The sequence below is a fragment of the Eublepharis macularius genome, chromosome 7 (genome assembly GCF_028583425.1).
Source record: "Eublepharis macularius isolate TG4126 chromosome 7, MPM_Emac_v1.0, whole genome shotgun sequence".
In the NCBI taxonomy this organism is placed as follows: domain Eukaryota; kingdom Metazoa; phylum Chordata; class Lepidosauria; order Squamata; family Eublepharidae; genus Eublepharis; species Eublepharis macularius.
Window position 1 is genome coordinate 70,797,926 of NC_072796.1, and position 24,072 is coordinate 70,821,997.

The 24,072-nt window shown below is 38.7% G+C and overlaps 1 protein-coding gene across 1 annotated transcript in view; it reads left to right on the plus strand.

Annotated features, from left to right (window-relative positions):
• MYOM1 (myomesin 1) overlaps window positions 1-24,072 on the plus strand; it is a 143,864-nt gene that overhangs the window by 21,113 nt on the left and 98,679 nt on the right. The window contains 3 exon segments of the mRNA XM_054984625.1: window positions 10,718-10,925; window positions 12,655-12,812; window positions 19,709-19,801. Of these exon segments, the coding sequence (XP_054840600.1) occupies window positions 10,718-10,925; window positions 12,655-12,812; window positions 19,709-19,801 (459 nt within the window).

The following is a 24,072-nucleotide window of genomic DNA, read 5'->3' on the forward strand; positions in this document are numbered from 1 at the left end:
TAATGAAGGTACTTAGAATTTCTGTTTTAACTATTTCTCCCATTGGCACTTTCAGTTAATTTTGCAGAGGAGTTAGCCGTGTTAGTCTGTAGTAGCAAAAACAAAAAGAGTCCAGTAGCACCTTTAAGACTAACCAACTTTATTATAGCATAAGCTTTCAAGAATCACAGTTCTCTTCGTCAGATGCAGGCATCTGACAAAGAGAACTGTGATTCTCGAAAGCTTATGCTACAATAAAGTTGGTTAGTCTTAAAGGTGCTACTGGACTCTTTTTGTTTTTGTTGCTAAGAATTTCAGCAAGAATATGATCACCAGCCAAACCCCAGGGCCTCCACACATTCATATCCTATCTCAAAGCTTCCCAGAGGCATCTGCTCGATGGAATTAGATAGGAGGGGGAATTCACAAACACTGCCTTGAACTCCATGGAGGAAGGATGGAATAAAATTAAACCACTTGACCCAACTCCTCAGTTGTCCACAAGTGGAGGCCCCTTGCAAGATCTCCTTGCTGTTGTTAAATATTTGCCTTGAATGCTGCAATGAGCAGCTTTGCTTCTGCCAGCAGCCACTTGGGCTCCTGGGTCGTGGGCCCGTGCCTGGTACACAAACAACATTTGTAGCTTAAATGAGGCCACTTGCAGCTGCTTAAATGCCTGTCCAATTGGTAAACTAGATCTTGATGGCTGGAGCAACAGGCATGTATCCTCCTGGGTAGTGTCAGGGTCATTAAAGTGTCCACAGTCACTCACAGTTCACCCCCTACTTTGCACCTGCTGAGTCAGAAGCATTCTTTAAATGGCCAACATTAGATACATACACAAACTTATCCCTGATTGGGACTTATTGGCTGCCTCTCCTTTCCGTTGTGAATGCAGGAGTGATGTGCCTTCCCTGGAGCTGTGCCCCTGCTTCATATTGGGCTGTTTTAAAGGATAAATTACATCCTTTGGGAACTGATGTCACACACAGTTTGGCCATTTCCCTCGTTCCTCTGCAAGATCCAACAATTTTTGTTTCACATTTTTTAAACTGAATGTTCAGGTAGGGCAGGGACCTGTTTATTGGTGGTGCTTTTTATAAATAACAAGCGATGATATGATGCCTGAGCTGAACAATCACTTTTTGCACCAAAAAATAACCTGGCAGGATGGATCTCCTTATGTATTATAGAAATGGTGCTTAATATTTAGTATATTATTTTTGATTTACTGAGTTGAATGTACCATCTCATGTTTCTGCAGCCTTTATGTATCCATTGGACTGTTCCCAATTTTCCATAAAGAGTGTTCCTCGGAATTTGTTTTCATGTGAAATGGAGTATGAAGTTGGAATTACCATGCCAGATTTGATGGAGCTTAACAGGCCACAACTGTTGCGGCAGTGACCCTTCCACAGGAATGCTAGGCAATGGAGTGCAATAAGTCTGACACAACGGGGAGCAAATTAATGTGTGCATTGTAGGGTTGCCAACTGTCTGGGGAAAAATGTTTTGTCTTTTTAGAGGAAGATTAATGAGATGTTATTTACCTGATGATGATATTTACCTCCATGATATGAAAAGCTTCAGCTCCTTATTCATAGAATAATAGAAATCCGAGGGCTGCCAATCCCACCTGCAAGACCGCAATAAACTGGAAACTGGTGAGAAAAAAACAATCGCTGTGCACCAGTAAGGGACCCAGGTTGAGTGGCCTGATGGCCAAGATTTGGCTACAGTACTTCTGTTGATGCAAAATCGCATTTGCCTTTTTATCTACTGCATCACACTGCTAACTCATGGTCATTGTATGATTTACTAAGATCCCTGGATGCTTTTCACGTGAACTACTGCCAAGACAAGTGTCACCCATCCTATAATTATGTTTGATTTTTCTACGCAAATGCAGAACTTTACATTCATCTCTGTTGAAATTCATTTTGTTAGTCCAGTTTCTTAGCCTGTCAAGTTCTTCTTGATTCTGCCTTCTATTGTATTAGCTGCTTCTCTTAACTTAGTATCATTTCCAAATTTAATGAGCATCCCCTCTATTCCTTCATCCAAGTTATTTATAAAAATATTGAACAACCAGGACCCAGGGCAGACCCCTGAGGCACTTCACTTATCATTGCTTTCCAAGAGGATGAAGAACCATTTACAAACACTCTCGGGCGGGGGGGGGGGGGTGTCAATCTATCAACCAATTATAAATCCATCTAACGGTAACTGAACCCAAATCACATTTTATCAACTCATCAACAAGGATAACATGCAGAATTTGATCAAAAGCCTTACTGAAAGCAAGATAAACTGTGTCCATAGCGTTACCCTGATCCACTCTATCAAAAAGGAGATAAGGTTAGCCTGACAAGACTTGTTTTTGTGGAGCACATGCTGACTCTTAGTAATCACAGCCTTCCCACACATTCACCCTCTATTAAAGGGGCAGGGTATTTTTTTTTCTCCAAGCCACTTGGCAACCCTATAAACTAGAGTCTACCAACATATCTGCCTGGTGACTGACCAACAGTACAATCAAAAGCATGCCTTTCCAAGCCCACTGAAGTCAACGGGTAATATCCTACCTTACCCTAGAAGATGTTTCTTCAGCCTAACTTGCCTTCCTTCTTCTAAGGAGCCTTCTTCCAACTTAACTGGCACTTCTTCCAGTGGAAAGCAAATTAGGCAAGAAGAATGCTTCGTATTTTGCTTAGTGCAGTAAGGATACAGATCACGCTTTATTGAATACAGACCATTATTTATTGGTATGCCCCAGTTTTACTTCTTTCTAGCAAATGCTTTTGGACCAAGTTGCAGTTGATTTGAACAGCTTGTTAGGAAATCTACTGCCAAGTAAATTTAAGTGTGAAGTATGCACTGTTCCTTGCAGTGGGTTGGATCCAGTAATGCACAAATGGAAAAAGAAATCTACTTAGAGTAGTTCCACTTGTGGATGGGATTGCATTAGGCTTGTGCAATTCAGTATATCTGGTTTAAAAACATACCTGAAAAATACCTTGTCAGTATTATTTGTGTATATTCAGATATATCCAGCTTATTCAGATATATTACGATAAAATGGTATTTACATTCCCAAATAACTAGATATGTTTGGGAATATCCTTTTTTTTAAAAAAAAATTTATTGGTGAGTACATAAATTTTATATAAATTCCCCATATTACCTAAATTCTAACAACCCCCACCCTTCCCCCCCTCCTTATTGACTTCCAACAGCTTTCCAACCCTTAACCCATTTTATCCTTTAAATTATTTTTAACTATATTCTTCTAAATCTTATATATTTTGTATCCCTTATTCTAAGCATATTCAAATTATTCTGTATCTCAAATTCTCTAATATATCCATTCTATTCCTAACTGTTTAACCTATCTATTTTAATACAATCTTCTTAACAATAGTGTTAGCTTAGATTAATTAATGACTCAATTTCCCCATTAATGGTAAAGTTACTTCTCTCTCCCCTTTATAAAATCACAAATTAATAATTCTCAAACTGCCACAGTCCTCCTTTCACATCCCATTTTTTTTCTAAATATTGTTTCAGTTTCCCCCAGTCTGCAAAATATTCTCCTGGATCCAGATCTTTCAGTTTTCTTGTCATTTTGTCCATTTCTGCCACGTACAACAATTTGTAAATCCAATCTTCTATAGTTGGTATTTCTTGCATTTTCCATTTCTGCGCATACAAAAGTCTTGCTGCTATAGTCATGTGAAATAGCAATGTTCTATACTGCATTGGAACATCTTCCATTCCCAAGTTCAGTAGCAGCAATTCTGGGTTCTTATTTATTTGGGTTTGCAAAACCTCATTCATTATTTCTATTATATCTCCCCAGTATTGCTTAGCTACCTCACAAGTCCACCACATATGATACAATGATCCTTCATGCTTTTTACATTTCCAGCATTTGTCTGACATATTTGTATTTCCAAGCGCAATCTTCTTAGGCGTTAAATACCACCTATACATCATTTTGTATACATTCTCTTTAATATTGGTACAAGTTGAAATCTTTGAAGTGTTTTTCCACAAGTGTTCCCATGATTCCATTGTTATTTCTTTATGAAAGTTTATTGCCCATTTCACCATCTGGACTTTGACTGTCTCATCTTCCGTATACCATTTTAAAAGTATTTTGTATATTTTCGAAATGTCTTTTTTACCTTCTTGTAAAATCACTTCTTCTAACTCCGAGTTTTTCAGTCTTATTCCTCCCTTTAAACAGAACGAGTTGTAAAGATCCCTGATTTGCCTGTATTGAAACCATCCATAGTAAGGAGATAACTCTTCTTGTGTCTTTATTTTTAGTATTCTATGTTCCATTGACATTATCTCTTTATAAGTTAAACATTGTTGTTCATTATAAACAGCTCTCGGATCTATTACTTCATATGGTACCACCCATGAGGGGATGCCGCTTTCCATGTAATTCTCATATTTCTTCCAGATTGTGAAAAGGCTTCTTCTAATATAGTGATGCAAAAACATAGAGTCCGCTTTAACTTTATCATACCACAAGTAGGCGTGCCATCCAAACATTTTTTTGTGTCCCTCCAAGGCCAGCAGTTTACGGTCTTTTAGTGTTATCCAGTCTTTTAGCCAAATCAGACAAATTGCTTCATAATATAATCTTGTTTGGCAGTTGCAGTCCACCTCTTTCTTTCGAATCTTGTAATACCTTCATTTTCACTCGGGGTTTCCTGCCTGCCCACACGAAGTCTGAAATTTTTCTTTGCCATTTGTCAAATTGTTTGAAGTCTCGGATAATTGGAATAGTTTGCAGCAAAAACATCACACATGGTAACACATTCATCTTCATTGCTGCTATTCTTCCCAACCATGACAAGTTTAATTTATTCCATTTTATCAAATCTCTTTCTATTTGTTGCCACAGTTTCTCGTAATTATTTTTGAATAAATCTATGTTTTTCGCAGTCAGCTCAATTCCTAAATATTTCACTTTGTTAGTTACCTCGCAGTCTGTTATCTCCATTAATTCTTGCTGTTTTTGCTTCGTCATATTCTTACACAATATCTTCGACTTCTTTTTGTTCACAGAAAATCCAGCCAAGTCTCCAAATTCCTTTATTTTATCCATTATTTTTGGCATGTTATATATTGGATCTTCCACTATCAACATTACATCATCCGCAAATGCTCTGACTTTGTAGGAAAGTTCCTTTATTTTTATGCCACAAATTGTATATCGTCCTCTCGTATTTGAATCAACAAAATTTCCAAGATCAAAATAAACAACAATGGAGACAATGGGCAACCTTGTCTTGTACCTTTGCTTATTTTCAATTTTTTAGTCAAATCATCATTAACTACAATCGCTGCACACTGGTCTTTATAAATTTCTTTAACTGCTTGTATGAACTTTTCTCCCATTTGCAGCTTTTCCATAGTGGCAAACATAAAGTCCCAGTTCAAATTGTCAAATGCCTTTTCCGCGTCCACAAAAAAGAAACCAACTTCCCTATCACAGTGCTTGTCGTAGTATTCAATAGTGTTTATTACTGTCCTTAAATTGTCCTTAATTTGTCTATTAGGTAGGAATCCAGCCTGTTCTTCTGCAATAAATTCCGACATCCATCCCTTTAACCTTTCCGCCATAATTTTTGCAAATATTTTATAATCATTATTCAGCACGAAATTGGCCAATAATTCTTAACATTAGTCAAATCTTGTCCATCTTTCGGAATCAGTGATATATTAGCTTCATTCCATGAGTCAGGAATCTTTTGGCCTTGCAAAATTCCATTCATTACCTCTCTTAGAAACGGTGTCAGGTCATTGGCCATCGTTTTATAAAACTTTGCTGTTATTCCATCCGGTCCAGGCACTTTTCCTAATTTTGTTGATTGTATGGCTTCTTTTATTTCTTCCTCTGTCACTTCCCTATTTAACTTCTCTTTCCATTTCTCTGAAATTGTTGGAAGCTTCATTTTCTCCAAATATTCCGCTATTGAATCTCTATTCACCTCCTTTTTTTGGTACAGTTTTGCATAAAATTTGAAAAAGGCTCTACTAATGGCAGATTGATCCACCAATATATTATCCTCTTCTCTAATCTTAGTTATGGTTTTCTTCTCCTTTTTTTTCTTTAGCTGCCACGCTAAGTATTTCCCAGGCTTATTTGCACCCTCAAACGATTTCTGCTTCATTTTTTTTAAATTCCACTCCAATTCGTTGTTATTCATTGCCGTCAATTGTTCCTGCAGGATTTTTATATCCTGATATATTTTCTTTTTCCCTGGTCTTTTCTTAAGCTGTATCTCCTTGGCTTTAATTTTTTCCATAATTTCAAGTCTCTTTTCATCCTTTCTCTTCCTATCTCTTGCATTCAGATCCATTAGTATTCCTCTAATCACAGCTTTATATGTGTGTTTGGGAATATCCTGAAATCATATTTGAAAGGTTGCAATGGCTTCTCTCCCCCTCACACCTTTTTCAGGCTTCTCAGGCAACAGGGGGGGGGAAGAGGCAGCATTATTGTGTGTGTATATTGCTTGCTTGCCTGCCATATGCCATTGCCAGGTCTGGCTGGCTGCCTTGGTCCTACTGGCTTGCCAGGTTGGATGCTGGGATTCTCTGGTTTGCCTTGGGTTCTGTCTGGCATTTGTGAGTGACACTGGTTCTGTAGGGCTTGTAACCGAATCCCTTGCTTCCATTTGGTTCTGCTGGGATTCTCTGGTTTGGCATTTGTTTTGTTGGACTTTGTTGGTTCTGTTTGCATTTGGAGGGTTTTGGTCAGTGGTTGCTGCTGTGTGTTTGGCTAAGGCTTCCTGTGTCCTGAAGAAAGCCTTGGATTTTCCCACTAGGGGCAACTTGTTCAGGGGCCTGTAGAATTGGATCCTTTTGTCCAATTCACTTAAAACTGGGTGCGGGGGGGCAGCTTCATGGACAGGTAGGACTATGATCTCTGCAATTTTGGTTCAATGTTCTTGAAAAATGCTCCCCAGAAGGATTTTCCCATAGGGAATAATGAAGTCAAATATATTCAGATTTTGAATAAAACACAAATCCAAATACTAAACCGGTATTTTTGGACCCATATATTGAGAATACCAAATGTCTATAGTACTACTCCAGATACCCAACTCCCCAAAATATCAATATTTTTTGTGTGCACACCTGAAGAGGTAAGGAAAGTGCTCACTCTCCTGGCTTTCCACAAATGATGCAGAACTCAATTATTCAAGACAGCTTTTTACACAGATAGGAGAGCTGTACTGTAATGCAGTGGTCTCAAAGAGATGCATCAGTAAAGAGATAGGGACCATAGACTTTAATACTATGTGCTACTATGTAGTATCTGTTGCTTTATGTATGATCCTACAGGGTAGTTCTATGTTATTTAATATGTCAGTCTTAGAATTGCTAATGCTCTAGTTTGGCATTTCTTCAGCTGCATGTATTGGATTTCTGCTGGTTTTAAATTTTTGCAACTTTGTATTTATATACCTTATTACATTGTGTGTTCAAATGTCCATAAAATTGACTGAACTAACTCACACTGTATAATCTACCTTGAGTCTCAGTGAGAAAGGCGGACTATAAATGACAAATAAATAAATAGCTTACACACGATTTTGTGAAACACTTTCCACTCCTATCTTAGCTTGCTCATATAAGTGGAAATTGTGCTGGATCCAACACTGTGTCTTTTTGGAAATGTGAAATAAATGTAAGAAAAATAGTATTTTGTTGTTACAAATGTGTTGTGACAAACAAGTGGTGCAGACTTACCTTCAGATCTGAAGTTGGTTTCCAGATCTAAAATTGGTTCTAAGCTCAGCTAGCCCTTCAAGAATTATTTGGGGGGGGGGCGGGATAGATAGGAAAGGAGGTATGCCTTCACTTCTGGCCTTTTATATACCTTTTCTGTAAATAATAGCTTGTGCCATATTTCTTAGGGTGCTAAAACATGGTTTTGACCTATTGTCATATGTTTGTTGGCATAAAGACTGTGCTTTTGTGCCAGAATGGATGTGCTATGTAACACCCATGCCAACTATTTATTCTCTGAAAGACTCACTCAGCCATGTGCATATTGTAAATCATATTAAATTCTCTTGCTGGATCAGCTTGCAGTTTTCCAGCAGCAGCTTATGTGTTGAGGAGAGGCAGAATATTTTTTAAACTAAATCACGAATCTCTTTGGAGCGGACACACTTGCTGCTGATCTGGGTGAGAGCCAGCAGACCAAGTTGGTTGTGGATCTGTGAAATGGCAAACAATAGCTTCAGAACAGTCTGAGGCAAATAATTCTTTCTTTCTTAATTTACCACAGTAAAGATGGGAACATGAGTAAAATATTATATTGTGAAGTATTAAAGTGAACTTAAGCAATTTATCTCTACACCATTTCTCTCTAATGGGAACCCAAAGCAGCTTACCATATTGTGTTCTCATCTTCGCTTTTATCCTCACAACAACCACCATGTGAGGTACTTTAGTCTCTAAGACCGTGACTGGTCCAAGAGCACCCAGTGAGCTTCCATGGTAGAGTGGGGATTTAAACACAGACCTCCCAGATCCTAGTCCAACAGTTTTAATCATCAGCTGTGGTTAAATTGTGCCTGTTATTTTTTATATTAAGTGTTGATATTTATTTTCAATGTTTATCTTGTTATATTAGATTAGGTTTTATTCTGACTTACTTCCTTTCATGGTGTATTTATTATTAATTACATAAGAATATAAATAATGGTATTCAACTGTCTGTATGGGTCAACCTAGACAAGACTTCAGAGACTTGTGATTAGACATGGGCACGAACAGAAAAAAAACCCGAATGTATTCGTTGTTCATTGCCATTCACGAACAACCAACAATGAACATTAACGAACATGACCTGTTCACGAACATGTTCGTTGTTCATGGGGGCCAGCAGGCTCTCCTCCAGTCATCAAGATCCTTACCACACCACTCCCAGAAACCCTACCTGAGCAGGCAGCAGGAAATGTACCAATAATAAATAATAGCTTGGCTCAGAGCCTGGCAGCAGCTCTGGAACTTGAAGAGGTAGATCCCTATCCCACCACACACAAAGAAAATTCAAACGCCAATGCACTCTCCCTGTCTCTCTCTCAAAATGCCAACAGCAACTGTCTCTCCCTCACTGTCTGCAAAACCAGAGCTGGGACCCCTCCTCCTCCCTGCTCTTTGCTTCCTTGTAACAAATCTGGAGCTCCACACTTGAAAGGAAGACCTGCCTATCAAGCTAAACTGGGCTTAGATTGGGGTTTCCAGGGCAACAGCAGGAGTTCAGACAGAGTTCAGGCAGTCCCTGCCTCCAGTTTTCCAAGGGATTGATTGCAGGTGCCAGATTGTCTGGCTTGATGAACAGCAACGAACAGCAACGAACAAGGCTTGCAATAACCACCTGTTCATTTAGAATGTGACCTCACGAACAGCTTGTTCGCAAACAGCTGATTGGGCTGTTCATGGCTTTTTTTAGTTCGTATTGCTGTTCGTGCCCATCTCTAATTATGATGAGACCCTCTGTCTCTTTTATCCTCTCCAAACAGCAGACATAGGGAGGGAAGCATTTTGGTTTGGAACTGCAGTTTTGTGTGACAGATTTAATCCACCCGCTTCCCAGTTTTTCACCTTATAAGGTCTCTCTCTGGAAATGCTACTTGTCTTGAAAGTTTGTTTTCCCATTTTCCCTGCTGGGTTATTAGTGTCTTTAGAAAGCTCGTTTATATTAGGAAAAAGGTTGAAGTGAAACACATAGTAACTCTGTTCTGATCCAAATAAGACCTCCCTCTGGGCTACTATTTGCAGAAATTTGGATAAACCTGTTCAGATCTCCAATATATTTTCTAATTTGGCCTCTCCTGCTTTTCATCAGGTTACCCACTGAAAAAAAAAATCTGTGGGCCACAATTGCTAATTGCTAAAGAGAGGTTCTTTCTTTCTTTCTTTCTTTCTTTCTTTCTTTCTTTCTTTCTTTCTTTCTTTCTTTCTTTCTTTCTTTCTTTCTTTCTTTCTTTCGCCTCTAACCTTTTAAAATATTCTGAGGTCAACTCTTGCTGAGATTAGATAATGCTGCTAAGCTTAGCCATGAACTTCTTATAGTGTATGTGTTTTTTCCTCATAAAAATCATAGAACAGGAGACATTCGTAGCTGACATCTTACATACTGATCATCACTAGCAGATTAGTTTGGGCTAAGACTACAATTAAGTTTTTTCCAATGATAGGACTTGACTCTAGAATATGTGATATAAAATGGGAATTTCCTTTGGCCTAATACCTTAGAGTTTAGAGGAAGAACTTCTAGATGTTGAAACACAGTATTCCCCTTTCTTAGAAGATGAGCACTGGTAATCTTACAAATTTATAGCAAGATCGGGTGTGGTTTTTTAAATTGTTGCTGTAGTCCCTTGTGTCTTTAATTATTTTAGGAAATGCTGTAGCTGAAACAAACTTACTCTGACAATTCCATGTGTGAACTCTTCAGTAACACAACAAAGTGACTATAGTGGGAAGTTTATTAGTCATAAAATCTGTTATAATAGTGAAAATTTTGATAAATTTAGAATGAGATGAAGTGGTATCCTCCTTACTGCGTTACAGAAGACTGTGTGGAAGGATCATTACATTTAGAAATGGAGAGGTTGAGCCGTCATTAATTATTATCAATATAAAATCTTTTGTCCTCTCTTCAGCATGTGATAGACCATGTTCTTAATTCTTCTAGACAAATTCATATCAGTGGAATTACAGATACAGAAGAAGAAAGAATTAAGGAAAGTGCTGCATATATAGCCAGAAGGAACCTTTTTGCAACTGGTGAAGGAATTCGTGCAACCAAAACAATACGTTCATCTTCTGTGGAAGAAGAAAAAAATAAGACAAGAAAAGTGGCAATACGAGAGACAGCTGAGCGGACAACCCTAAAGAAAACGGTACTAAATCAAATACGACATAAAGACACTGATATATCACTGGATTGTGGCCATAGATTTTTTCAAAAATTAAATAACTAATTGGGAAGAACAGTATTTTCCACAGAAATCACCAGGAGCCTCTTTGTTTGTATAATTTTATGTTTACCTGACTCGCAGCTTTTATTAGCAGATGCCAAGTGACTCTACTCCCCAAGGTTTTTGAGCTTTTTCCCTTCATTTCCTTTTACATGTATCAAATACTTATTCCATCTCATGGATCCAATTGATTGTAGGTTATAAAATAGATTCCAATTTGTTTTAATGCACTCCCTTGGGCAGGACTTCATGGCAGATTTGTAAGGATGCCTTGGGAGCTAAGGCAATGCTTATTTTGAGACCAGATACTTGTATGTTGCCATGGTATATTGTTCTTGAGGGCTCTCTAATCCACAGCAGTCTGCTGTGGCACATAGGGATCTCCTGGCAGAACAAGGGGGAGTCTTAGTAATTCTAGAACCCTAAGCAAAAGTTCAGTATGGGGCCACAGAATCTCTGCCATCCCCCACCCCCCACAAACACACTGGAGATAAGCAAGAGGTGGCTCTCACTGCATACAAGGCAGGTGTGATCCACAGCAGTGGAGCCAATGGGCAGTGGAACTGATGGGCAGAGCCTGAGACAGAGTAAGCAGGAGTGGCTGCTGTGGCACAGGGAGCAGTCTAAGCCCTGGGCAAGATGAGTGGGAGTCAGTGCTGTGGGGAAGTGTCCTTTTTTATTCTCTTTTCCCCTCCATCAGAAGACCCAGCACAGTGCCTGAGGCAGTTTCCCTGGCTGCCCATTGGCTAAGTCCATACATGTGGAGGAAGGGAAATGGAGGTTATAAACTCTTTATCTTCATGTAGGTTTGGCTCTAACCCTGAACCAATATTTTCTAACATTGGGTACAGGGTTGGATTAGATGATCTGTAAGACCCCTTCCAACTCTGTGGTTCTAGGAACATAATAAATGGGGTGAATAGTTAACAACAACATTCGATTTATATACCACCCTTCAGAACAACTAAACACTCACTCAGAGCCGTTTACAAAGTATGTTGTTATTATCCCCACAACAATCACCCTGTGAGGTGGGTGGGGCTAAAAGAGCTCCAGAGAGCTGTAATTGATCCAAGGTCACCCAGCTGGCTTCAAGTGGGGAATCAAACTCAGTTCTCCAGATTAGAGTCCCAGCACTCTTAACTACTACACCAAACCAAATTGTTATCCTTAGACTTGCATGGTTACAGTTCTGGAAATTTTTGTCATAATTATCACCAGAGTAAGTGTCAATTTACAAAATCTGTTCACACATCAAAAAGTGGGTTGAAAAAATTTTAGTTGCCATTTTGGTTATGGTAAAGCTATTGTCTAAGGCAATGGTCCTCAAACTTGTGGATTCAAACCTGGGTCTCCCAGATCCTAGTCTAACACTCTAAGCACTATGCAATATTTATTATACTCTCCATTATTATTATGTGTATGTAATATTGAATTCTGCTTGTGCATTCTTTAAGGACAAAGTACTTCTTACTAGTTTTAAAAGCTATCAAGAAGAATATAGCAATATAACTCATCTTTGAAAAACAGAATGTGAAAAAGTGTGATTTTAAATATATTTTCTATATTGCCCTGAATATTCTTTTCTCCTCTGTTAGGAAACTTGAGGTTCCCAAATAATAAATTTTTAAATGAAATATTTATCTTGCAGTTAAGAGAGACGGAAGAATTTCGCAGGAAGCTGAATGAAGATAGTTTGTTACATGCTCCTGAATTTGTTATCAAGCCTCGTTCCCACACTATCTGGGAAAAGCAGAATGTCAAATTGCATTGCACTGTGACTGGCTGGCCAGAGCCTCGTCTTACATGGTAGGCTTGATGTGCTTATATCAACATTATATATTTATTTAATTATTTGCTTTTCATAAAATGTCAAAAGATCAAAAATGTGATCTAAAGAGGACTGGAAGACATCTGGAAAGACGCTGGCAGAAAACTTGTGCTGAATCTAATAGAGCATGCTATAGAACCCATTGAAAGACTTAGGAAGCTGTGGTGATAGCAGCAAAGAAACTTTACTTTTCTGCAATGATTGCATCAACCAGTTCACTTCCATCCCAACTGTTTAAGGTATCTTGATATCTCTTGATCCCTAAAGTGGAACCTTCACTGGTTCAAGAGCAGACAATTAGCTGTGACACCTTTGCTAAGTCTTTTGCTGATAAAATAACTCAAACACTCTGTGATCAGGACACCACCTGTAATATAGGTGAGGCAAAAGTAATGCTTAACACATTGTTTGGTCTGTTTCTGAATCAATTTGTCCCAGTTACAGAAATAGATATTGACAAAATTCTAGCATCTGTGAAAGCTACTACTTGTACTCTAGATCTTTACCCATCCTGGCTACTAAAATCTTGTAAAGATCGCATAAAGCAGCCCTTGAGGTCTATCATAAATCAGTCACTAACTCAAGGCACCTTCTTTCAGTCTCTCAAAGAGGTGGTCATCTGCCCACTACTTAAAATCTTCCTTAGACAAAACTGATGTAGTCAATTATCACCCAGTCTTTAATCTGCTCATTCTGAGTAAAGCAGATGAGAGAGCAGTAGCTGACCAACTCCAGGTCTTCTTAGACAACTGTCATGCCTTGGACCCTTTTCAGTCTTGACTTAGGCCATGCTATGGGATGGAGATGGCTCTGGTGGCTCTAGTTGATGAGCTACGCTTGAATGTTGACAATGTTGTTGCTCTTCCTGGATGTTTTTGCAGCCTTTGACAGAGTAGACTATGCCATCCTGTTGAGGCAGTTGGAGACTTAAGTAAGCATCAGGGAATATTCCTTAGATAGGTTTAAATTGTTCTTTATGGGACGGACTCAAAGAGTTGCTATTGGAGACCAACTATCCTCAGTGTGGGCATTATCTTGTGAGGTTTCACAAAGTGCAATCTCATCCCCTGTGTGTTATTCAACCTCGCCTTTAGGAGAACTCATTCCTAACTATGGCATTAGATGCCATCAATATGCACATTATATTTAGCTCAATATCTCATTATCTAAATCCCCAGATTATGCCATAGAGATACTAAATCACTGCTTAACAGAGGTCATCAAGTGGCTGAAAGCAAACAAATTGAAATTGAGCCCAGACAAGTCAGAATCAGAATTGATGCTGGTTGGTAAAGCAGAAATCTTGAAGGACATTGTGCTTCCAACCTTTGATGGAGTTCAGATCACCCTAGCTGGCTCAGTTAAGAGCCTAAGGGTTATACGACATTCAGCACTGCTGCTAGAGAAGCAAGTAAATGCAGCTGCTAAAAAGGCCTTCTTTCAACTCAGACTAGCCTGAAAGCCTTGACACGGTGATTTGGCTGCCCGGATTCATGCCACATTAACTATGAGACTAGACTAATATATTGCACTCTACATAGGTCTCCCTTCAAAGATGACTCAGCAATTCCAGCTGGTGTAGAAAGCTGCAGCTCTCTTACTGTCCAGAATTAGATGGAGCATGCATATCACTCCCAATTCACAGTCACTACATTGGCTTCCCATCAGTTACTGGGCTCAATTCAAGGTCTCATGACTATCACATTCAAAGCTGTTCGTGGCCTTGTCCCCTCATATCTGTGCAACTGCCTCTCCTTCTATGTTCCACCTCAGCAGCTTCGCTCATCTGAACAGGGTCTTCTGCAGATACCACCCTGCAGTTGGGCAAAATCAACAACTGCTCGCATGCGTGCTTTCTCTGTGTTGGCCCCCACCTTATGGAATGGCCTGCCAGAGGAGGTGAAGAAAACTACCACTCTCCTGGTTTTCTGCAAACTATGCAAAACAATTATTCTACTCAGATTATAGGGCTATGTCATAAGAAATAGCTCAGACAGATGCATTGGTAAGGACAGGGAATATATGCCATGCTATTGAGTACTGTCTGCTGATAGGGATAAGTACCATTAGGAAGATTTCATATTGCTTACCATGCCATGTAAATTAGTTATGCATTGTTTCAAAAGTTTTCATCTTGATGCTTGACTTTGTTTGTTTTCAAATTTCCTGTTACCATATCCTATTGTATCTGTTCACTGAATATCTTGTTATTCATTATGGCACTTACTGAGTGAATGTCCTAGCTATTGATTATATTGTACCTCACTTACACTATGTAATCTCCATTGGATCTCAGTGAGAAAGGCAGACTATAAATGAATTAATAATACCCAAAGTATTCGAGCATCAAAAACATCAACTACAAACAAAGTAATCAGAAGAGTAAATAAAAATGGAACCAGGGAAAAATAAAAAAAATCTTCCAAATGGGTTATCTACCTCAAGTTCAGTGCTTTTGGAAAGTGTTTCCCCCCTCCCTGCTTCCCCACAGTATTGGGGTGCTTTCATTCACCTCTGGGGGTTTCTCCAGCTTTTCTCCAATCCCTCTCAAATCTGCTTTGCTCCAAAATTTTAGGAAAGTTTACCAGTAAGGCCTGGATTTCTGCTGTGTGGATGTGAAAATCCAGATTTTCTAGCCCATATGGCAGCCATTTTCCATAACCCCATGGCCCCTTGGGGCCACCGTTTAGCTGCTGGGTTGTGGCCACAGTGGTTTCTCCAGTGGTGCACTTGTCAGCACTGATTAAGGCCTTACCATTGGTGCCAGCATGGATCAACTGTATCTCTTGTAGGCCAGCCACTGACAATTTCAGGCCAGCCCTTGTGGCTTGGGGGAAGGGTCCAGTGGCAGCAGGAAGGACAGAATTCAACCACAAATTCAGAGCTGAATAGAGACACAGGATTTTTACCTCACTACAGATGCTGATTTCTGCTCTAATCTTTTCTTTTTTTCTTTTTTTAAGTAAAGATTTTATTTAAAAGAAAAGATATTAATAACAATAGAAAGTGTATAGAAACTTATACAAACACTACATTTGAATTAGATTTAAACTAACAGAAAAATATATTCAAAGTATATAACAGCACAGCTAGATTATAGCTCTCTTCCCCTCTCCTCAGTTGCTTATATCCAGACTTTAATGTCAACATTTTTAATGTCATCTCTTCTGTATTTTATCTCCATAATATAATTACTTTAATTTTTCTTAGTTGTAACCTATATAACCAAAGATGTCTTTCCATTTTTTCCAGAATTTCGATATTGGTCTATTGTGCACATAGGAAGTTAATTTAGCCATTGATGCATATTCATACATCTTGTTTGTCTACTCAGGCATGTCAGGACATGAATATGTTTTCCATTTTGCTGCATACAGTACTCTCATGGCTATTGCCATAAACTGGAAAAGAGTGTAATCTTCCATGAGCCTGCCTGTGTGGGGAGGATGGAATAAAAATAAAAAACAAATAAATAAAACGAATAAATCTCCCTGTTCTTTTGTAACATTATTCAGTAAAATATTTAATTGCATATTTTTTGGGTTCAGCTCAGACCTGAGCTTGAGAATCTTCTGCATCTCTTCATGTATCTTTATCCAATATCTTTATGCTTCCTTACATTCCACCACATATGATAAAATGTTGCATCTGTACACTGACATTTCCAACACTCTCCACTATAGTCCAACTCCTTACTAATTTGCAATATCTTTGGGGGTAGTATACCATCTGAAGAACATTTTATATGGCCTTGATATTTCTGAATGTAGAGAAGGCATTTGACAACGTTAACTGGCAATTTATGTTAGAACAAATAAAACAGATGAATTGCGGAAAATTTTTTTTAAATATGATTCGAGCGATATATATGAAACAATGGGCAAAAATAAGTTTGAATGGAGATTTGACAGAATCCGTTAAAATAGAAAAAGGAATGAGGCAGGGATGCCCGTTATTGCCACGCTTATTCATTTTGTCTCTGGAAGTCCTAAATAACGAAATTAGAAAAGATAAAGAGATAAAAGGAACAGTAATAAAAGGCAAAGAATATGTTACAAGCTTTTGCTGATGACCTAGTACGTATCTTGGATGAACCAACAGAACACATTGACTATTTGATATCGAAAATAAAAAGATTTGGGGAAATGGCAGGAATGAAGGTCAATCAGCAAAAAACAAAGATTATCACCAAAACTATGACAAAAACACAAATTAAAGAATTAACAGAGAAGTCTGGATTCCAATGGGGAAAAAGAGTGAAATGCCTAGGAATCTATATAACCCATAGAGCTAGTTCACTGAGGGAGGACAATTACCAAAAATCAATTAAAGCAGTTGTGGAGGATTTAAATAAGTGGAAAGATATGCATATATCACTGTTGGGGCGTATAGCCACAATCAAAATGAATATATTGCCAAGGTTCACGTTTTTATTCCAGACCATACCAATCATACAGAAAAAAGTGTTTTTTCAAGAATTAAATAGAATAACTTCAAAATTTATATGGTAAGGCAAAAGACCTGGAATAAAACTTAAAGCACTACAGGAATTAAAAGAGAAAGCGGGATGTGCCTTGCCAGATTAGGAAACATATTACAAAGCCTGTGTACTGGTATGGATTAAAGAATGGATCTTAATTCAGAATATAAGGCTTTTAAAGTTAGAAGGGCATGATCTTAAATTGGGGTGGCATGCATTCCTCTGGTATCAAAAAGCTGAGATACATAAGTACTTCAAAGATCATGTAATAAGAAAGTCTTTAATGTCAGTGTGAGGGAAATTAAAACCACAGATTTACAAAAGAATTCCAAAATGGGTGTCACCAGTGGAAGCATTTACCCACCCAAATTTACTAAAATGGGAGAAAATATATGAGCAACGGTTAGGAAAAGATGGAAAACTAAACTCAATAGAGGAATTAAAAGAACAGGGTATACATATGGACTGGTGGCTAAGAGCACAAATCGAATCCAGATTTGCCAAAGATAAATTGCAAGGATTCTGTATGGAACAGCCCCCCTTGATAAATTGCTACTGGAGACAAATGAAAAAATAATCAATAAACTCTATTTGTATCTAATGCAATTGAAAAGGGAAGATGAAGTAATAAAAGACTGCAGGACAAAGTGGGCACAAAATCTGGGGTATGATATAGATCTAGAACAATGGTCACAGATATGGAAGATGAATATTAAAATAAAGTCAGTTTCATTCAAAGAAAATTTGTATAAAATGTATTATAGGTGGTATGTGACACCGGAGAAACTGGCTAAAATGTATGCGGATACATCCAATAAATGTTGGAAATGTAAAGATAAGATAGGTATGTTTTATCACATCTGGTGGTCATGTGAAACGGCGGCAAAATATTGGAAGATGGTACATGGGTTACTTCAAGAAGTATTAGGCATGACCATACCTTTCAAACCTGAATTGTTCTTATTGAATATTATGTCGGAGGGGATAGAGAAGGAAAACGGGTATTTGATGCTTCATATAATTACGACAGTAAGAATAACATATGTGAGGTATTGGAAGAAGATAGAGGTACCATCGAAAGGAGAAGTGATAGAAAAAATCTTAGAAACAGCAGAAATGGATGTCTTAACAGAACTGAAAAAAGAACAAAGTAGAGGTGATTTGCAGAAAAGATGGACACCCTTTTATAGATGGGTCAAATCAAAATATGGAACAAGAAATTAAGTATAGGATATGAGGATAGGAGAGAATACTTATTAGAATCAAGCAGGGTAGCCTTACAGGAAAACTAGGTTTTGAATAAGGAAAAGAAGATAAAGAGGAAGGAACTGTAGAGATGGAAAATGAATATAATATATATTTTGTTGTATATTATTGCCTTTGATTTTCTATGATGTTGTGTTTGATATCCCCTGATGCTATGTCTATGTGTATATGTATGTATTCTTATTGAAATAAAAAAATGAAGAACATTTTGTACCAATTCACTTTTAACAATTGGTAATCTGTAAATTTAATATCTTTGGTCCATAAATCTTCCCATTGATTCATGGAGATGGTTTCTCAGAAGTTTTTCATCCATTTTAAAATACAGTTTTTAATGTTCCATTTCTGTGTGGTGTCGCAGTAGAATTTTATAAATTTTTCCTAGTAAATGCTTTAATCACTGCATATTAGTAATTCAAATTCTGTTTTTTCTCTTAATCTGCAACCTTCTTTGAGAGTTTGTTCTTTGAACTTAGATACTATTTGACGACACATCAACCGTGGAATATTTTCCCCTTGAGCTTGAATTTCTTGCAAGATGCATTCATACTTCTTTGCTATACCCCTCCCACCTCCTTAGTGGTTTATAAAGGCCCAGAGATCTCCATTCTGACCTGGATCTGACAAAGGGAACTTTGACTCTCGAAAGCTTATACATCAAAGATCTTGTTGGTTGTTTGGGTGCCACTGGATGCAAATCTTGTTGGGTGTTATCCAGTAAATCATACATATTTATTAGAAATCTCCTAGTAAGCAATGGGTCTGTTCATTATAACTAAGGAATAATGGGGTTGCTATGCAGAGGAAGTCAATGGCAAACCACCTCTGCTCATCTCATGCCTGGATCACTCCAGAGAAGGGGTCACAATGAGTCAATTGTGGATCAGTAGCACATTCTTCTTCTATTCAGTATGCAGATCACCTTTAGTAAGTTGGAAGCTCTTATTAGGACAACAAATGATGTTGCTGTCTTGATTGGCTGGGAAAGCATCCTATAAGAGATATAAAGGAAAACTCTACATTGGATCTTAAGCAAACAGAAGGGTTCAACATGTATGTATTTATTAATTTATTCTGTATATTTTTGTTTCATTTTATCACAGCTACATTTTTGTTGTTGCTTTATAGGTACAAAAACAATGTGCCCATCAATGTCCATGCTCATCCTGGCAAATATGCAATTGAAAGTCGATATGGGATGCATTCTCTGGAAATTAACAAGTAAGCGAATAGCCCACAACTTAGTAAATGTATTAGTTTACCAAGAATTGTATCCTGTTTAAAATTTATGTAGTTGTGTCAGTATCTTTTGAAGATAGTGCTATAAAGCTAGCAATGTCAAAAAGATTATCTGTTGAGTGGGAATTATTTTAATTTTCACCTGTACATATGACTGAATCACTTCTGATGGAGTTATTGTTGGACTATGGCTCTTATTAATGATGGTCTTACAAAAACTGATGCTAGATTTGATGGCCTTGCTATCTCCTCCTCAAACCATTTCTACCATAGTTACAATGAGTGATTTTGTTCTGACATACATTTTTCACCTATACAGTATCTAATCATGTATTTTTTTTGTATTTCATACATAGTGAATCCACTGAACATTAAGTTTATGGAAAATATTAGATCAGAGGTCCCTGATTTTTTTGAGCCTGTGGTCACCTTTGGAATTCTGACATAGCATGGTGGGCACAGCCACAAAATGTCTGCTGCAGGAGGTGGAGCCAGCCACAAAATGGCTGCCACAGCTTACCTTCAGTTACACAGTGCTCCTCATCCACATCTACCTGTCCTGCTCCCATGACTGCTTGGAACTGTTATCCTGTGAAGGGAGACAGTCATGGGGTTGTGCACCTGCCAATGCAGAGGAGTTACGAGAACAAGCACTCAGTCACCCTGACCCGCAGCTGCACTCCCTAGGGGGAGCCTAGCCGAGAGAGTCTGAATGGAGCCCTGGCATGGGCTGCTGGAAGGTCTTCCCATTGATACAACAGTGTTGATCATAGCTTTCTGGGCGACTGTCTCCTTGGCAGGCACAAGCGGTGCAGGCTTGTGGGAAAGGGCGGCCCCCCTGGCAGGCCTTGAGTGCAGATGCAGGCACTGAGGAGGCACTGGTGAGGGGGAGGGGAGGCCGGTGTGAATGATCAAGCCAGGGCAGCTGGCTCCCCAGCTCCTTCTTACCTGTTGGTGCGCCCTCTCCCCTCCCCAAACCTGCAAGGGAACTTGGATGATAGTTGTTAGTTAGACATTCTGGACTTAGCTCTCCTCCTCTGATTGATTGCAAAGTACTCCCCAAATTTTGCAAAGTTCCTCCAGTGTACTTTTGCCATGCTACCTCAAGCACTCTCCCGCTCCTCACACTCTAAGTTCCTATGGCAGGGAGCTCTTGGGCAGAGCCTCCAGCTGCCTCTTTACTTACCTGGGGTCATAGGTGCCCCAGCCAGAGGTTATGTAGGGTGCCCAGGGAGCTGATTGGGCATGGGGAAAGTGGCTCAGATGCCAAGGTGATGCAAGCAGATTGGTCTCTGTGGTAGTTGACATCCTATGCTCCACTGGGCTTCTTGGGCAGGGCCAGGCTGGGGAGCAATTGAGATTTCCTGTAGAATGGGTGCCTATGGGCTATGCTGCCATTTTTCATGACACAACTTTCCACTGCTTTGGGGGGCATTCCCAGGCCTGAAATGGCTTAGAGAGCCAACTAACTCATGCCCTGCCCCCTGGCCCACCCCCCTGGCTGCCAGCACAGGGACTTACGCCTCAGTTATGCTGGTGCCGGGCTGCTGCAGCCCATGCTGGCAGGGGACTGCGATGGAGTGGTGCCGGGCCACTGTGCTGGTATAAGGGTGGTTATGCCAGCATAAGTCTGGAATATGCCAGCATAAGTCCTAGTTGCCTCCCTGCTCACTTTGTCCCCACCCCACCCCAGCTCAGGATTGCGCAGTTAAAAGTGATATTCTGCAATCTTTCAGGAATCACTAGGACATAATTTATAAGCACTGTCTCTAGTGTAAATGGTATTTCCAAACATCATTGTAAGAGAGCAGCCACCATTTCTCAAAAATTATTAGCCCTTTCACACATCCACTGCAAATGGAAAAGGTTTGTTTTGGAGTTTTTAAAAACCTTGCTTTGTTATATATTTTGGCTAACTTCCAAGGGGATAAATGCCATTGATTTAGGATTTTCATTATATTTTCTTTAAATAAGAGAGAAACTGAAAAAGAAGATCTATAGGATTAGAAAACTATGTCTCTGTTTAGGACTGCGCTGTATGCTGACGTTAGTCAGGAAGGATCCTGTAATTCTTTAGTCTTCATAAAGAAAGAGATTTCTTCACAGAGCTTGGTTATAGCAAGCAACAGCCTCTGTTAGTATTGGGGCCTTTACAAATTCTGATTTCCCATGGCTGCAGGGACCAGAAGGAAACCAACCATTACTGCTCAAGATACATATACTGGGATAATGTTGCTAGAAGAACAAAATATGTACATGTTTATGGAATGTAGCCCTGGAAAACATCTGGATTCAATGATCTCTGGGACTGGGACAATAAAAACTACTTGTTTTTCAATAGCTACCAAATCTCCTTGATCTGAGTCCATTAAAATGTTACTTACAAATGTGACTTACATATGATATGGCATAAAATGTATATGACATTTAATTCACATGATATGCTGGAGCATTACTGGTCTAATGAAAAACCTTCTTCTTATGAGCTGACAGCTGAAACTATCTATAAATACCTGAAACTAAAACATCTACTTTCAGTTAGAGCCTGTTTTTGTGCATGTTCATTCGTAAGTAAGCCTTGCTGAATTCAGTTACTCTCAAGGAAGTACACAAAAGATTGTAGCTTTAGTTTGTGAATTTGATCATAGGCTGGGCAAAAAGTGTGTTAAATTCTACTACGCTTGTATCACTTTTTCTTTTAATCTCGATATGAAAATAGATGTGCCAACAAGGGTAAACATTTCATATATTACATATGTAATACATATATTTCACATTACTTAGGTCCAACATATGTAAGATCAGATTCTATCTACACTTTTTTGTGGTAAGGGGGATATATAAAGCTATTAATAGTGATTTTCCTTCTGTAGGTTCCACAGAAGTATTTTTCTTTAGCATATAAACTGGTTGTGTAAAGAGCAGAAAGCTTTATGTCTGATAGCTTTAGAGTAGCTTTTACTATTCACACACACATACACTACGCAAACAGTTTCTATAAGTGGGATGCATAAGTGGGATGATTGAGGCCGGCAAACTCCAAATAAGCTGTCAAGAATTGTTAACTTTCTGCTATTTGGTGTATTGTCTGCCAGGGTCTAGAGATTTTTTTCCCAAAGACAATAATTTGGTTCCCAGGTACATCATTAGATTCCTGGCATATCCACTTGCCAGATGCAGTGCGCGCGCACACACACACACAAAAGTCATGAGGATGTGTACTCTACACAGGAGAAGCCATGACATGGGCAGTGGGCACCTAAAATTATCTATTTTTTTTTAATTGGAGATTCTACTTTCCAATAAAGTAAAGTAAAGCAAAGCAAAACAAACAAAAAAATCCCAAGCCATTGCATCCTATTTGTATGTGACATTTAGCTAGCCTGGCACAACAATAGTGGAAAAATGGAGAAGTGGTCGTTGTGAGCCCTTTTCAGTTGTTATGCCCGGGTTACTGCTATCTCGCATACTGGGAAGGGTGCTACACACAATCCTCCCAATATGTATGCCTGCCTGCCATTTTGCATAAACAAAGCATATTTTCAAGCTTTGGTAAATGTGAACAACAAGTCCAGGTGTCCAATTGCATGTTCCAAAGCTGGACAAGTGTGTGTTGCCTTGTTCATATAAAATGATGTTTGTGCATGTAGGGATGATCACATGTGGCATGCTTTGAGGTAGGAATGCCCCCAAAGTAATGACTGAGAAAGGCTCTGGTCAAGTTATCAGGAAATTAGCTGGTAGTTTTGTAAGGCAGAATGAGAGGGAAAGGTGTGAAGAAGGGAGAAAAAAAGATGAAAGAAATGTTAGTATAGTGATGATTTGAGGGGTTCCCTGCAGGTTGCATGTCTTACAAGGAAGCGCTTATCATGCAGACATTTTTAAAAAACTTTTAATTTTTGTAATTTTTTGTTTCCATATCAAAGTTAAACACAATTCAATTCAACAATACAATATACTGAAAGGGAACAAAGACAGGTTGAGTATAACAAACAATTGGGTGTATATACAAATAGAAGCATTAATATAAAGTACAATTTTAATGCAGACATTTTTAATGTACAAAGAAGCCATAAGACTAGGAACAGAGATAGGGAATATAAAGCACAAAAAAGATTACTTCTCCCCCGCAATATCGGTCCCAATGAAATGAAGGGGGCAGAGCAGCCTTGCTGATATGTGAATAACTTTGCAGCTTGAGCTTGCTGCTCATTGCCTTTACCAAAACAGATATGCCATGATTAACTAAACCA